General features: G+C 44.6%; 1 protein-coding gene across 1 annotated transcript in view; it reads right to left on the bottom strand.

The window, feature by feature from the left end:
- Positions 1 to 10898: 10898 nt before the first annotated feature.
- The window catches only part of whrna (whirlin a), a 61252-nt gene continuing 54575 nt past the window's right edge, over positions 10899 to 17575 (bottom strand). Inside the window, exons 10-13 of the mRNA XM_036529429.1 lie at positions 15768 to 16248; positions 14381 to 14541; positions 13627 to 13749; positions 10899 to 11081 (exon numbers count right to left, since the gene is read on the bottom strand). Coding sequence (XP_036385322.1) covers positions 10899 to 11081; positions 13627 to 13749; positions 14381 to 14541; positions 15768 to 16248 — 948 coding nt within the window. The remainder of the gene's footprint in view (positions 11082 to 13626; positions 13750 to 14380; positions 14542 to 15767; positions 16249 to 17575) is intronic.

Genomic DNA, 17575 nt, shown 5'->3' with positions numbered 1-17575 from the left:
CCATTGTGGGCTTTTATGGGAGCCATGGCTCAGTGTTTGTTGTCCGTGGAGCAGCTATGCTGTTGCTGGTTCATCAGGGGAGGCATCACTTTTGCAAAAAGGATGTTGATCACATTACAGCTTGCAGTAACTGAGCTCACAGGTGCCCATGGTTAAGACAAACAACAGATCAGTATCCAGTTTCCCCAAGATGGACCAGTAGTGTTCTCTCCTGAAGTCCTCACAGCCAGCTAACGTGGTCCTGGACAGCAGTCTATCCCTCATGCCCAAAGGCAGATGGAGGAGTGTATGACCATGGGGCAGGAGAGGGCAGAAGGGACAATCTCCGCATTACTTGACCAACAGCAATATCTGGGAAAAGAGGTGGGGGGGGGGGGACTGAGTGTGAAGTATTTTAGCATTTTATCACACACTTAGCATTTAACATGCACCAGCAAATGCACACAGAACCAGGGGGACAGGGAGTAATGTGGGACAATTAAGGAATTACAAAACAAATTATCATGGTAAAAGCCTGGGGACGTGCCAATTTACTGAAGCTGCAGCTAGGCATTGTGCAGGGGCTTTGGTTTATTCAGACTCTCTACATGCATTTGCTTTTTACCCAGATGGATGACAGATCTGGGTGAATAGAATTTTCAGCATAAATGGACTGCAATCTTGTTTCAGACCTTACAGTTAAAAACAGAGGCGCACACAGTAGATGAAAAAAAAAATCAACCACAGATCAAATATGATTGAAATTCATAATAAAAGAACCGTACTCCGTATTTTCTCTCGGTAAAGATGAGGCTGCAGGACTCAAACGTTTCAACATTCTGCCCTCATCTGTGAATGTGTTTTCTCTGCGCTGGCTTTATTGGAAGGAATGAATATAAATCAGTAAAGTGAAAGTTTCCAGTCACTCTTGACTCGTGCGGACCGGCTCATTGGCAGAGTGCTTTCAGGGATAATCTAATACAGTTTAGAGAGCAGACGAAGGGAGAAAGGGAAGAAGTCTCTAAAGGAAGACGCAGTCATGCCTTTTCTCCTTTATCAGCATGTTTTCATCCAGGGACACAAAACAGTCCGCTCCACAAAACCAGTGGCTACAACATACCCATACACATCTCTCACACACAAAGGCATATAAACATTCATGTATGCAATCAAAGTCACTAGCAATTATACACAAACCCTGTCATGTGAGTAATAACAGCCATGTTTGCACATATGCAAACATGCAATCTCACACGGAGAGTCACATGCAATGACACACATTAATATATGACCCAGGACTGACAGAGAGAAGCACACACAGTATGAGGGAATATGGCTGTCACTGATACCATAATTATTTTCCTGCTCAATAAAACTGCCACTAATGAGCTGTAAAACATCTTAATGACTTACAAACATTTCCTTTTTCTCCTGACACAGCTGCTGGGATAGGTCATCATAAAGACAAAATAAATCACTCCTGATGATAATCCTGCATTATGAGGAAGTCTAATTTACCCATGAAACAGTGGCAACAAATTCACAAGTTTATAGAGGGAGGGGGTGTACAGTATCTACTACATGCAACAATTATGCTTACATATGTCTACATATGTCTCATTTAAACTGTAAAGGCTTCTACAGGGGATCCCGAGTGGCTAAATCAGCCAAAATGCTAGTTCTAAGCACAGGCTATGCCCCACATCCCAGGTTGAATCCTAGCCATGCCATCAGCCAACAGAGACAGAGAGTCCACAACGGCAGAAGACATTACCCTAGGAGTATGTATGGGGGCAGTGTTCCCCCTGCCTCTCTGCCTTGGCACCCTCCCATGGCTTGTGATGTCACCTCAGTGGTCCCGTGTGAGGACAGAGGGTATGCAAAGGGACAAGCCCTGATTCCAAATTGGTTGCCAAAGGGAAAAAAGGATTTTTAAAATTGCATGCATAATCAGTGCTTGATATTAAATTTGACGAAAAAAATAAATAAGTTCTTTGTTTTTTAATCCAGTATAGAAGACTTGAGTTTGACCTGCCGATTGCTCGCAGTAGATTAACAAATACCCAGTATAGCCAACCAGTCCCTATCCCTGGGATCTGTGTTCTCACAAGACCACTAGGAGCCCTTTATGCCTAAGGCAATGGCCATTGAAAGGAAGGACAGGGGAACATTGTGGAACGTGCTGGGGTGACCGCCGTGGGGACAAACACCCCCAGTCCCAGAACCCTGAGCTGCAGCTGACTGTAACCACGGCAACACCACAACACAGGCGGCTGCAACTCTGCTATAGAGTGCCATAGAGAATACATGGGTGTCAGTGCTCTACTCTCAACAGACACGCAGTCAGTGTGTGGAAAATTCACAAAACTGGGAGTAAAAAATTCACAAAACCGATGACAGAGTTATTGTTATTTTTAGCACATTCCTGTTCTTCTTCACGATAGCTTAAACCAAGAGCTTGCACAAGAACAGTCATACCCGGGGCAAACGCACACAGAAACAAGCACACAACTAACTTTTTAAAGCACAGAACGGGAGTGCAAGATTATTCTGAAGCATAAATGTTTAACAAACACGTACGTCCAATCTTACCAAAGATAAATACAAGAAGTGTTTTGTTTCAACATTGTTCATTTTATGTTTAGACACAGGAGAATGCTTTGATGCTGCACTGCCAATAACTGCCCCCTCTTTCTGGCATTCACAGAAAGAGGAGGAGGACCCAAAATGCCTCACTCACCCCTAACATGGCTCTAGTCTTCCATGCTTCAGGTGACACTTCCTCCTGAGGCAACGTTTGAGGATTTCACACTACCTGAAGCTCTGTGTAGATTCACTTCCTTACAGAGGGTGACCTGGTTGTCACGGTGGGCGCAGTGAATGGCATGACCCATCCATACAATCTTGAGATCGGTGACGGCGGCAAGCTGTTTCCCCAGCATTGCTTCACCTCTAACCCCTGCTCGCTCATGCCTGTCTCGCCATTAGCAGGACACAACTCGGCACCTCTTGATACTGCAACCCCATTGTCTGTGAGGCAGTTCTGTATTGACGTTGCAGGTGTTTTGTTTAATGTCTTTTTACGTGTTGCACAGTGACAATGGGTCTTGAGAGGTGCTCTAATATAATACTATTGTTGTTATTATTACTGTTATTATTATTAGCAGCAGTAAGTACTAGGAGACTATAAGAAAAAACACTTGTTGCTAAATCTACACGCAAATGACCTGTACTGCTTGGCTTTCCCATAATGCACCTCTTAGTGCTGTGTTTCCTGAAACGACAGATCATTTTCAAAAGTGGAGATGAAAACACACAAGTCAGTTTGCTGATGAAAGGAACAGCATGCAGACAGGTTTTATCCCTTAAGCCGCGGATTTTGCAAAGTGGCCAGCATCAATCCATCTTGGCCCTTACAATCTGCCCCCGATTACAGAAAGCTGATTATTAGCATGCAGCTTCTAATTCAAGATACCACGCAGGCCCAGTAAACAGAACAAAATACATCCCAACCTGTGCTGAATGAAAAAATACAAACAACAAAAAATAAAACAAATGTAAGCTTACTTTGTGAGGCAAGGCATTCTCTGACACCTTTTCCTGTGCCCCGTTCACTGTGTATAGTATTATTTACTGTTAAGGGAAAATTGAATTTTCATTACAGATATACGAGAAAGCATCTGTATAACTGTATTTTTACCTCTACAAGCAAGCCATTGCCTCAAAAGGTCACCAAGTGCACATATTCCACAAATGTTCCTCTGAGTGTTATTCCCACAAATGTATGCAAGTCCATCATGCTGGGAACATGCAAGCGACCTCCCCATTGGAGTGATATGGGAGATTACCCATGAACTCTCCTATCGCAGCTTTACACCAGCAATATGAGGCTGGGGCTTCAGGCACCGCAAAATGGGCGGAGCAATCATGTGGTATCACTATCTCTTCTAATTCAGTCTAATAAGTCAATGATTGAGAGCACCTGCACAGTAGCTCCACCCCTCATTGGGTTCATGAAGTCTCACTCTTCTGTCACTAATTTTCAGGCTTTCTGGCATGATGTGACCTCTGCTGAGTTGAGAGATGTTGGTCAATGGGAGGGCAGGTCACTCAAGCCTCAGATACTTCACTGAACCTTACAGCTATAACTAAACAACAGATGATCCCCACCCCGACACACAGAATCAAACATTTCACTGCAGGTGTGAAACGACTGCAGGTCAATCAGGTAAATATAAGACAGTGCAGAGGGTGAATCTATGACTCAACTAAAAGTTATACCATGTAGCTGTACAAAAGACCAAAAATCCTGTTTTGTTTGTCTAAGCATAACTGATGTTCAAATAACGCCACTAACACAACTGCTGCACCAATTTGACCTAGCGAATCAGATTTGACAGGTCAAAGAATTGGATAAGAATTTAAGGTGGTCTATTGCTCTCAAAAACGAGAAAACTGAAATGAATTTTGAAAAAAATAAAATAAAAATTCAGGGGATAATTCTGAACTCATAATTTCCAATAAGCAAGCAACACTTGGTTGATAAACTGCGTCTGAAAACATTTGACCCAACACGGAAAATTCAGGGAAAAAAGTACAGGCTATGTCCTCAATGCAAAACATTTCCATCCCTCTTTATGGCAATGAATGACAAGCTCCCTCCCTTCCATTGCTGTACTGGAATACACTGATACTTTGTTCCTAATAGTTTACACAACACTCTCGCTCCGACTTTTATCACCTATTAGCTTATCATTGCTTTAAAATAGTTCGTTATGATTCATGAATACTTACAGTTAAATCCACCTGCCACGTCATTTGACCAGTCAGCTAAACGTAGTCAGAAGACACACGTAGGAAAAGAATGGTGATGTCTCAATGTTCAGTACAGGACAGAGGACGATTTCAACAACAACAACAACAACAAAAAAGCATGTAGGATAAATTATGTATGGACTAGACGTGTCTTTCTGTATTCTGGAGAGTGTTAGCGAAGACATCAGAATTTTTGGTGCTGATATGACACTCTAGTTGTCTTGGAATTTTTTCCTTTTCCACAGATCACACCAAAATTAGCAAATGATAATATAAACTGACGTCACAGTATATACAAACATTGCATTATTTCCCCCCAAATTAGTTCACATGACATGAAGTTTCTAGCTAAAGATTGTTGGGAAATACATAACAACTTGTTATCCACCTACAGCGTGATTACAGCTCAACCTCTGTAATGCAGAGATTTGGTTAGGTACTAAGCTATCACAAGATAGCCATAGAAAACATTTTAGTTATTGATTGCAAACAAAAAAAGTTAGACAAGTATTATCAAAGCAAAATGCACGTTACAATGAAAACCTACCTCATAAAATATTAATCCAATGTAGATCAAAAGAAGGCTGAAAGAGACGTCGGGATTGCAGTGAGTCGGCAGACTTCAAAGTAGCCAACCCTCGGTTGCCTTGAGAACAGCATATAAACTAACAAGCTCGACTTGTGTCACCAAGCGACCGGGCAAACCACGGCGTCTCAAAATTGCCCAATGTCCCAGTTCGCGTCTGTCCTTACTGGTTTGGCACGTCCTATGCGACCTGCAGCCACGGCGATTGCGTAGATATCGGAGGTCTCTAACTGGTTAGCGAACATTAGCAAGCTACAGTTCCATGTGTAAGTATTCTACGTTTGCGTTTCAAAACAGAAAGGGAACGAAATAGGGATAGAGTTTGAGATTGAGGCTGTAGATTATTAAGTGTTGTCTACTAAACGTCATTCCACTGTCTTAAAATACTATATTTTATTGCTGCTTTGATCCGTATTAGTAAGAAAGGCAAGACAGACTAGTTAATGGTTCTGACAACCTGTTTCATATTATCGATGTTACATATATAAAGTTATAAGACTGCTATCCAGTGAAGTACAACGAATGAACCCGTGAGTGTGATGCGGGATAGATGCTTCACAATCAGCTAACTTGACGTTCTGCATATAATACGATTAGTATAATCCTGTGATTTCAGTTGGTCCACGACTGATGTCCCCGAACCACAGGCTGTTGAAATCTTTTAGCATTCAACAGGAAAAGTAGCCTACTTATTGTTCTGACAGACAACGTCATCTTAGCTAGCGGCCAATAGCAAATTACAGCTATGCACCAACTCCAGATATCATAATTTCCGTAGGTTCCAAAGCCTGTTTACACGAATTATAACAAACATCGCCAAGTGAAACACAGAGGGCAGCCTACTATTTAGGTCGCTGTACCTTTTAGAGTCTACTGTAGTTTGTGTTTTTGTCTGATCATAGAGGGATCTAGTCGATCGTGCTGTCGAGATTTCAATATTAATACAGTGGTGAAAATATAGAATTATATCTGTAGTACCATGTATGTCCACCAGATGGGAGCCTTTATCTTTTTTCATTGTTTCTGCCTTTTTCTTTTAATGCTATGTGCCCTGAGTACGCACACGGCAGTTGTCACGGTTTAGACTTCCCCCAATCCTTACGGCAATAAAGTAAATGTAAGTGCTATGGAAAGTGGCTTTACTTTCTTTAAAGGTATCTCGCATATACCTATTCCTGTACCACCAAAACAAAAACAAATTTTCCTAAATGATTTACATAAAAATAGTAATTACACACTGAAAAGCAACAATGATGGCCTACAGTGCCTTGAATGAGAAAATATGGCTCCTTTGCACCTCGTGTTTCCTTACTCTTTAATATCATTTTAATAAATGTCAAATAGCCTGTGCATATTCAGTACAAGTCGTATGTATTTTAATGCATATGCTGCATGTGATTTAATGCACAGTATATCATTTTAAAACATACTTTGTAATACCATACATTTTTGTTTTGATAAATGCACTAGGTGCCGCTGCACCTGGTTTTCAACTCTTGCCCATATCACAAGCAGAAACACGGCACGTCCCCCACGTTGGGTGGACTGATTGGTGAAATGACTGTGAGTGTGTGTGTGGGAACATGCGGCTATGTGTGTATCTGGGAGATAAAAAGAAAGGAGACAGGAGGCGAGGGAGAGAGAAAGAGGCAAAAAGAGGCTGCGGTTTGATGGTTAATGAAGAGTTAAATGTTTTATGATTCCTGTTTAGTATTTATATATTCTTTTTTTATCAATGTTTGTTTTGCTTTGGCAAAACAAACGTATATTTGTAGTGCTAATAAGGCTTGAAAGAGAGAAGTGAAACACTGGAACATTCCATTTCAAATTTATTTTATAGCCGTGCTTCAGAATTTAATGGGGATACCTGTGTAATTGTGCATAATTGTGTGGTTGTTTTAAAATGCTTTATCAACACAATCCTTTTCATTGCCATGCTGATTAAATTCATTTAAATTATACTGAATTTAATTGTGAAAGAGAGACAGAATGAGAGATGGTTTTAATGTTTTATTCTGTTATCTTTCAGCTACAAATAAGCGCTTTGTCAACACAGAATCCCTTGTCATGGAAATAAAAGCATGTTTGAATTTGCGAGAAAGAGAGAGGGGTCTTTAGAATGTTTTCTCCCTGCGTCCACTGTGAAATATCAGTGTTTACTTTTTTGTAAGCCTGTCTGTTGAAGCACATCAGGTAAAAACAAATGGTATACAGTCCAGAGGTGGTGTTACCTTTACTGATGGAGTTAACAAACACCTTAGTTAGAAGGAGAAGCTGACTAGCAGGAACGGAAAACAAAATCAAATCAAAACACTCTTCTAGCTACAGATAATCTGTTGCTTTAGTGGTCACAAGTCCGGGATGATTAGGCAGCACACTCCCTTACTGTAACATTAAATGAGTGTGTGAAAGACTAAGAGGAACTGTATGAGAATGACGTGTGAGAGATAAAGATTATAGAAAGCGAGAAAGCAAAAGAGAATGTATGAGAGAGAAAGAGAAGGTGAGAGTGTGAGAAAGTGAAAGGGGAGGAGAAACAAGGAGTGAGTGTGTAAGAGAAAGTGACTCAGAGAGAAAGTAGAGACTGAAAAAGTGAAAGTGAAGGGCTGTTGCAACTGTTTAGTTGCAACAGAGAGAAAAGGAGAAAGTAAGTATAAGGCAGAAAGGGACGGAGAGAAAGCACATGCCTGAAGGAGAAAAACAAAGAGAGGGAAGGAGGGGGAGTGTACGACTGAGAGAAAGGGAAAGACGGAAGGAGGGAATGTATGACAGAAAGATAAGGAGAGAACGTGTGAGAAAGAGAAAAAGAAAAGGACAGAGTGCATGAGGGAGAAAGAGAAGGACGGACTGTGTGTGAGAGAGGGAAGGAGAGAGAGCGCATGAGAGAGAGAGAGAGTTCGGGTGGCAAGTTTCCGATACCACCTCTTCAACACGATCCATCACGGCAGCCTCTCAGGGACACGGTCTCCATCCACCGCTGACCTCCCGTGGCTGCCTGCTAAAACAGAATTTGCATTCTGTGGCATCCCTTCGCACGGCAATAACTGCTGGAGAGGTAATGACAAAGTGCCAGGGATATAAAGGCAGTCCCTTGACTTTGACACTTCAGAATTACAAGCGTTTAATAGTCCCTCTGCACATGAAGGGAAGCAAACAGGCTCTGAGCGTTAGGCAGCCGGAGCAGCGGGCCCTCGGCGCTCTCCCTCATGCTGCTGCGGAGTGTTCGGAACAACAGGAAAAGACAGACTCCTGCTGTCTGGATCAGCTCCAGGGTGCACAAACATTCTCATTAAGGTGCACTGATGGAGTAAAATCACCCAAAGAAGGCTGCCCCCTGGGTTCAATCAACCCACCAAGCCATCTGAAAACTTCCCGGGCGAGACGGACCTGGGGAGGATTTTTAATTTATTGAAGAGCCCTTTCCCTTTAAGACGACTTGGTTATTTTGATCGAATCCAGGGGTGCTGTATGTAAAATTCATCATCATATAAAATTCAGACTCCTCATCTGCAGATGCTTGAAGAACAAGCTGATGAATGTCTGTAAATAGCAGCTGGGGTACAAGGTGGAGTGAGGATGGTGTGTACCTCACCAGCATAATCCGTGCTTAGCCAATGGCATGGTGTCATGTTACACCTCTGCTGATGCCCCCCCCCCAACCACACACACACACACACATACACACACACACACACACACACAAACCCCTCCTTCTACATCACCATGACAACATGTTGCATTAAATGACCAGTAGATACCAACAGGATGCAAAAAACCAATCAACCCCAAAAGCTGACGCAGGAATGGGTTTACTGTCCTCTGAATTATTACAGCAGAAAGATTTACAGTATGTATATATAGATCACAACTACATTGTATTCACATGTTGTATCCATATTCCTCCATAGATTAGAGCTTCAATTATAATTCAGTATAAAATATATATATAATATCTAAAATATTGAATAACGTGCATCGGCAAACAGAGCTTGTCTTCTCAGCTGTCTGTCACTTTATAAAAATACCGCAGTGCCCATCATTCACCTCCTATTGTGTATTCAAAATATCATTTTGCTATTGATTTACCCCTCAATATGTTTCTATTCAAATTTCATATAAGCTGTTTAGAGTAGTGAGCCCCTCCCTCTCAGCATGTTGATCACGCCAAACCTCCATTCCTCTTTCTCTCACATCTATTGAAATTATATATATATGTAATATATCCCCACACACATCATATTACATAAAGTGCCCTTCATATTCTTCCTCCACATAAGCCTATTGTACAGTTTAAGTATTGTGTGTGTGCACAGTAAGGAGGTAAATGCTGGGTTTCGCAGGGCTCAGTTGTTTCCTCCCAATGCTTCATCACCAGCGCTCAGTGTAATTACAGTGCGATGCAGTCCACTGCAAGTCTGCACAAACCAAACAAATACAGCTGACTAACAGAGAGAAGGCCAATAAAACGGTCCTGTTTACACCACTGCTATTACAGAGGAAGAAAAAACATAAGGTTGCAGAAAGCCAAGCAGTTTCTATACTGTCTGGAAGCTTCTACCCTAACCACTGTCCAGCTCCTTCAATTTATATAACTGTATTTCTTCATTAACACATTAATACGTATTTATATAAAAAAAAAGAAATCAGCAACAGCTGCGTAGGTAGAAAACAGGTTGACTTTGGAAAGTGCTGTAATGTGGCCCTAGGGCTGTAATTATGTGTGCAGACCACATCCTCTCAGGTAGAGTGTTCGCTGTTGTGTGTCTGGCTGTCTTTCAGTAAGAGTGCCTCGCAGACTGGCACAGGAGGAACAGAGGAAAACAGCAGAAGTGGCCAGAGGGAACCCATTATGGTGGAAAACCTCCCGTTGTCCTCCGCTGTCACAGCAGAGTGCGGTACCCCGCCGCTTAGCTCTGCGTCCGTGCGCTCAAACACAGCCTTCACAGGAGCAGACGCTGAAGCTGCACATGGATCCTCTAGGAGACGGAACTGGCCGTGCTGTCTTGGTTACCCGCACTTGTGAGAGGGACGCAGGACCTGACAGTCTGGAGTGAAAGGGCCTTGTGAAAGGGACTTGTGGGAGTGTTGCCTCCTGTTCATCCGCTTCCTGCTTCCTGTCCGTCATCTCACCCCGAGGGGGAGCTTTACGGGTGAGCTGCAGCAGGTACGCGCTGTGCTGGGGCTCACAGCGATTTCGCGTTGACAGCTGATTGAGTTGTGAGAAGCCTCTCCCGTTGGTTGAAAAGCATTTGGTTTTCCCAGACAGTCACAAACGTTCCTCGCCCAGAACTCCAGTGTGTGGGTTATGGCAAGCTTTTAAGGGAGAAGGAAAAAGAGGAAGAGGAGGAGGAAAGGTGTGCGTGTGTTGGGGGGCATTGCCTAAAACATGCAAAACATATTTTGACCTCCCCCCCCTCCCCCCCACCCCCGACCTCACTGGCCATATGCCCCCCACCATGCCTATCCCCATCCTCCCTGTGCTCGGTAGTTCAGGCAGCCCTGGCACAGGGCAGGGCAGCTACAGGGCAACATTGAATTCGGTGACCAGGAAGTCGATGTAGTCCTTCTCTTTGGTCTTGAAGGCCTCGGCGATGAGGCGAGCAGCGTCTCGGTGCTCCCGCCCCCTCAGCGACACGCCGTTCACCTCCAGGATCACCTGACCCACCTTCAGCTGCCCGCAGTTGTGGGCGGAGCCACCCCTCTGTATGGGATTATGGGTAAAAAAAAAGGGGAGGGAAAGAGAGGAACCAGGAAAGAGGGAGGAGAAGGAAAACAATTATACAGGGAAAAGGGCCATTAGTGAAAAAGGGAGGGGAAAATGAGAGACAGAGAGAGAGAGAGAGAAAGAGTGAATGAATGCCCCGAGTTCAGCCTGAGCTCTCTTGAGTTCAGCAGTCAGTCTACTGTGCGGCTAGTCACTACAAAATAACAGCAACTAGAGAAGAACAACTAAAGGAGCAGTGTCAGATCTTCACTGGCAATCAGCCTTTTCAGTAGCCGATGGAAATTCACACACCTCAGTGCGCTCAGTCCCCTGATCAGCCCTCAGTATCCTTGGCAAGAGAGGCTAAGGGGATGGGTGTGCTTATCTCCAGCTGCCGCGGTTCAGGAGATAAAGCTTCAAGTGGGCCGAGCCCTATCAAGGCTGTAGGAACTGATCGCAGATCTGGAGAATGACTGATTGATGCTGATGGGCCCTAGCGGATATCCAAGAGATCCAGAGCCAGGATGCGACACAAACTGCTTGGCAGCGTGCTGGTGCGGTTTACAGTGCAGTCTGAGAAACGAGCGTGACGTCAGCTCAATCTATTCAACAATTAGTACAATCACTTCACTGAATGCTCCAGTCAAAAGCGAGCCGGGAGAGTGGGAGTTGATGACTTCACTTTAGACAGATGGGGTTTTTAAGGGCAGCGAATGTATCACACGCTTCAGCTATGACTCAAACAGAGAATAGACAGCTGTCTGCATCTCTCAGCACCAGTGACAACACCAGCAGCACAGAAGCATTAGTTCCTTATGTAAGACTGACGTTCAGAGCTGGGGGTCAATTCCATTTCAATTTAACCAGTTCAGGAAATAAAGTAAAATTCCATTCATTAATTGAAAAATCTTCATAGAAAACAATGGGCAAGTTCATAAACTAAATTTCCATTTATTCCCTGAACTGTCCGAACTGAAAGGGAATCAACCTCAACTGAGGCTGCTGAGGTTACTCTGAACGAACACTTTTATCATGGTTCCTGTAATGAACATGCAAAAACCGCGTCCAAACCAATTTCCAAACAGTAAAATAACTACAATGCCCTTCTCGCTTCCAGTAACCATAGGGATGAGAATAGGTTTGGAGGAAGAGGAGTGGCAGTGGAAGTGGCTCAGTAGGATTATGTGTCCCTGCTCCCACCTCTGTAATCACAGGGAACATTGTGTGTGGTGACAGGGGAACACCATGAATGGGAGTGTGACAGGATATTGATGCATTAGTCACTGAAACTGGTCTGATCTACGTATCTCTGCTTTTAACCTATAGGCTGAATGAAATAAGAGCTCAGTGCACGTCTATTAGAAATGCACAGCTCTTTTTGGATTTGGTGCCAGGAGGTAGGAAGTCCTTAATAGCCTTACTGAAAATAGAGGCACTGATTGGCATTTCCTCCTCAATTAATTTGTACACCAGCAGTGACATTCATTCTATATAAAGGTTTCACCGATGAAAGCGGCGTGCCGAAATGTTTGAATTTTTAACGTCTGAGTGCCTGTCGTTTATGAATACAGTTAGTAAAATTCTTTTCATCTGCACGCCTCTGTTTTTAATGTATAGGCTGAAATATGAGTGAAGCCAGCTTCTATTAAAAAAAGCAGATTGATATGGAAATCTGTGTGCAGGCTATTACACTGCGTACAAAGGGAAACCGGAAGGAGGAAAATAAATAAAAGTGGCAGAAACAAAGCGTGCAGCTTTGTCCTGCTTGGCTGTGCCATGTTGTTGAGTCTGCATTATGGCGCTGATGAATGAACTCTATCAGACGGAGGCAGGATTAAAAGGCGCCCGTTCCTGCGCATCTGTAAGCCCCATCCCCCTTGTTCTCTGTCTGCCTTTATCATCCTTTCTTCATTAGAAAACAGGAACCCTTGTAACACCCTGTCTCCCCTGGCTTCCCTGTGCTGATTTTCTTGTGTGCTGTCCCCCTCTCCTTCTGTGCAATCAGAGGTCTTTTTCATCAGGGTGGCTTTCAATCACAAAAAAAGAGGAAATTCCACAACACTTCCAAGAAGATTGGAGGACAGGCTCTGAACTGAATTCAGAATTTTATGCTACAGTTTTGCACATCGAGAAAGAAGACAGACAAAAATACAGTGATTCACCCACAGGCTTTGTGAAATACATATGAGTGGCAGTGCACACATTCCATTTCGGTAACCAGGCAAGGGTAACGCTCTTTTGGACCTAATGTCCTTTCTTACAATGGCTCCCCCTCCCTGCAGAAACATTGTTCCAGCTGCCAAAGTCACAGAACTCATAATTGGCCTGCATGCACTTAACCACCACTGTTTCAAGGTCTTTAACAGCTGGAGATGTCACGACAGCCGTGAAACACTGCAATCATCCCTGAGAGTGCGCGTTTCCTCTGGGGGCAGAGGACAGTGAGGGCGGGTCAGGCTGTGATGTCACTGTCTTCCTGCTGCGGGGGGAAGAACAGGCCACAGCAGGAGGTTCTGCGGGTAGTGTGGGCGTCACCACTGACCTGTATGGTGACGATGCGAGGCAGAGGCTGGCGGGTGTTGGCGCCTCCCTCGATGGCGATGCCCAGGGTGGTGGCACTCTTTGGCACCCGCACCAGGGTGGAGGTGGGCTCCAATAAGCCAGGCTGCAAGAAGGGGCGGGGGGGGTGTACAGAGAGAGCGAGAGAGAGGATGAGAATGATAGACAGCCGGGGGGGGGGGGGATTAAGAGAAATAAAGTGATTCAAAGACAGGTTAGACATGCCTCTGGTCAGATGTTAACTTTGTAAGAGAATAATAAACGGTTCTTGGACCTCCATCACTCAACCCCTCTGTCCGCCCCCAACACCACCAACACCTCACTGTGCTGTGTGCCCGGCGCACACAGACGCACTTTGAGAAACGCCCTCAAAATTATTATCAAACCATTATACACCTGTTGTTGTCCTTGGAAATTACAGTGCAATGAGATGAGTATGAAGTTGATGGAGGTAAAAAACTAAAGGAAAAAAAAAACTTAAACTTAAAATGAACCATAAAATAACCAAAGGAAGAAATTCAAATGATTTTCAGGTAACTTCAGGTAGCTCCCAGTACCAAGGCTTCCCATGGTAAAGCACACCCTGGCACGTGTCTCTGTGACCTTCCCATCTGTCATTCTGCAGAGCAGCAGGAACTGGCACAGCAGCTTGGTGAATTCCATCCTTCCCTCACATCCCCCTTTACCCAGTGCTCTCTTTCCCTCTCTCCTCCATCTCCTCCCTCTCGCCCCCTCACCGGTTTGGAGAGAGCCTCCCCTCCCTGCGCCTCCCGTGAGGGGCGCGTCCTGGCGGGACGGGGGCTGCTGTCTTTGCTCAGCCTGCCTGATTCAGCGATGTCCACCCCGCTGTCCTCACTTAGGGTCTGTCCGCTGTCCGATAGCTGGGACAGGGTAGTACCTAGGAGGGAGGGGGAGAGAGAGAGAGAGACGGTTATACATAAACTTACAAACACACACACATATATGCACACATATACAGTGACACACATATACAGATATACACACACATACAAACATATACATCCGTACATATGTTTCTGCAATTAAACACTCATGTGTTGATACATTATGCATGTATATTCACACAGAGACAAAAAGAAATACTGTACACACAAATAAAATAATAATGTACCACTAAGACCAAAAGGTTTGATACAAATACAAATAATATGTATTGCAAACCCATCAGCAAAAATGAGTTATTAATGTGTATCACCCTTTTGACAGTACAGCAAACACAGGGACTCCAGTAACAAAATGAATGAGTTATGGATTATTCTGGCCTGACTGTGTGCAAAGTGTGTCCCTCCGGCTGTGACAGGTTATGAATGACTGAAAAGACAGTGGTAATACCTCCTGTTCCCCACAGTCAGATAGTCCATCCGTTTCCCTAACTTTGGGGAAGTCTGGGAAAGGAGGGTGTGATTTCCTTCAAACGGGTCTCTCATCACTGGAGAAAATGCTAATGTCTCCATCCACCTCCCCTGTCTCACAGTTATCACACAGTCAATCTCTCTCAATAAGCACGACTCTCTGTGGCAGCCTATCTGAACGGCCAGGCTGTAGCAGTCGAGTTTGCAGCTGGGCTGGATCTGTCTCTGTTTTTATCTGACAGCGCGGAGCAGTGGTGGGTGGGAAGCATGAAACAGAGCAGGCAATAAGCTCACCATTAAACTGATCATAGCTCTCCACCCGCTTTCATTTGTTTTGCTTGATTAACAAGCGTGTCAATTAGGTGAGTAATCCGTGCCCACTAGCGCATGAATCCCCCTCTCTTTAATTCTCTTACACCTCGTGTGGTAGTGTTCTTTTGCTTCATGTTATGCCAGAGCATTTAAATGACAAGACAAGGGCGCAATTAAACAAAATCAATTGAGTCATTACAAAGACATCATTTCTGACTTCAAGGGGTATATGATCCTGTAACTACACCCCACACAGGCTTGTAGGGCATGAAGCAACAAAGGCCAGTGAACAAACTCCTTTCAGAAAACTAGTTTAAGTGAAAGGCTTAGCTTGTGGGTTTTCACTGCCTTACACTTCAGTGTTTAAACTTCCCATTCTCCACACACCCCCACATGCAGACACACCACATACCACACACCTGAATGCCCTAACCCTTACCTCTCGCTTGAGGAAGTGGCCGGACCTCATTGACGTCTGGCTCGGCGTTGGGTCTGTGCACCTCCACCATAACAAAGTGCTGATTGGAGGCAGGGGAGGAGGGGATGGGCTTGTCAGGGCTTGTGGGTGGGGCTGTGGGGGCAGGGAGTGAGGGGGGTGGAGGAGGGGACGGGGTGCTGGAAGGCAGAGGAGGTTTGGCCCTGCTTGGGGACTGGACTCGGGGGAAGGGCCCAATTGGGTGCTGGTTCACTAGGGAGAGCTGGGGGGCTGATACCTCCCTTTTCTGAGAGTCTGACACTGTGTGAGTCTGGATGGGAGGGTCGTGGGAGACGCGGGACGGGGCGGTAAAATACAGCCCTGACTGGATCGACCCTGAGGAGGGTCGTTTGGGGTGATCTCGCCGGCTGGGGCGCCTCTGCGCCCCTGGGGGGGGTGGGGGTTTGAAGGAGGGAGGGGAGTCGGCCCTGGACTGCACTTCGTCCTACAGGATGGAAATAACACGAGGCTGTCAAAGACACACGTGCTCATTCACGCACACTCACACACATTTGCACATATATGTGCATGGGTGTGCCACACACACACATGCACACACACACACACACACACACACACACACACACACACACACACACACACGCACACACACACACACTCACACACACACTCACACACAGACAAACTCAAACATGTGCACACATTTGCACAAAAACAGATCATTTAATATTTACATTTTTATTCATACATATTTGCTATGAGCTTATCTATATTCATTATTCTTCAACCATGGGCATTTTGAATTCAGTAGGAAATGGGTAAAAACAGCACAGGGAAAACAAATTTTGGCATTTGAATTTTTTAGCAGATGGCCATTTAGTTTGCAAAATGTCACAGACAGATTCTGTGGACATACTGGCAATTTTACAATTTTTTCTTACCTTCATTAAATAGTAAACACACAGAAACACATCTGCACTCACACACACACACACACACAACCAGCAACTAACAGGGCTGAAAATAACAGAGGCATATTAACAACCACAGCTGAAACACTGTCATAATATTGTACTGTGTTAATCTTACCAGTGTACACATTTTACCACAACATCCATGGACAGCAGCAACCCAGTCACTTATTCCCCATTGCCTTTGTCCGTAACACATACAATTTTAGACCCCACACAGTTCAGGAATTAATACAGCATCAATGACCACGTATTCTGGGTGGTGCCATCCAGAAGTGTACCCCGCTAGGACCAGTCACTGGTTAATTGTAGACTCATTCAAAGTTCAATTCCTTGCAGGCCGATTGACTCAGATTATCTCCAGTAGACCGGGTTTAAACCAAACAACACACAAATCAAATGAAACAAAGCATAGAAACATGAGCGAGGATTGATCGGATGGATGTGAACGCAACTGAATGGAAAAGCAGTCGAAATGAACACAACCGTGGGGTGAGTCCTCAGAGTGATGAATTAATCAGCAGAGCGTCTCGTCTAAAGATCGCTTCCAACAGCTTGGCTTTTATCCCGTCTGCTTCTGGGCAGCTCTTACTCCCTGAGGGATCGATAGCTGGGAATAGCTGTGATATTTCGGATCTGCGCGCCTGTGGTAGTTTTCGTTACTCGTGTGCGCAGCTGGTTGTCCTCGTGTACAGACACTGCAGCTGTGCAGCTCAGAGAGGGGACTGTCCTATTGGCACATCATTCCTCTACCCCCTTTCTCTTACCATCACTCCTCTTTCCAGGAGTCACTCTACTCTTTTTCTTCTCTGCTCCTCCTTATTCACTCTCTCCGTCTAC

The sequence above is a fragment of the Megalops cyprinoides genome, chromosome 5 (assembly GCF_013368585.1).
Source record: "Megalops cyprinoides isolate fMegCyp1 chromosome 5, fMegCyp1.pri, whole genome shotgun sequence".
NCBI classification, from domain to species: domain Eukaryota; kingdom Metazoa; phylum Chordata; class Actinopteri; order Elopiformes; family Megalopidae; genus Megalops; species Megalops cyprinoides.
This window is presented reverse-complemented; position numbering and strand designations above follow the sequence as displayed.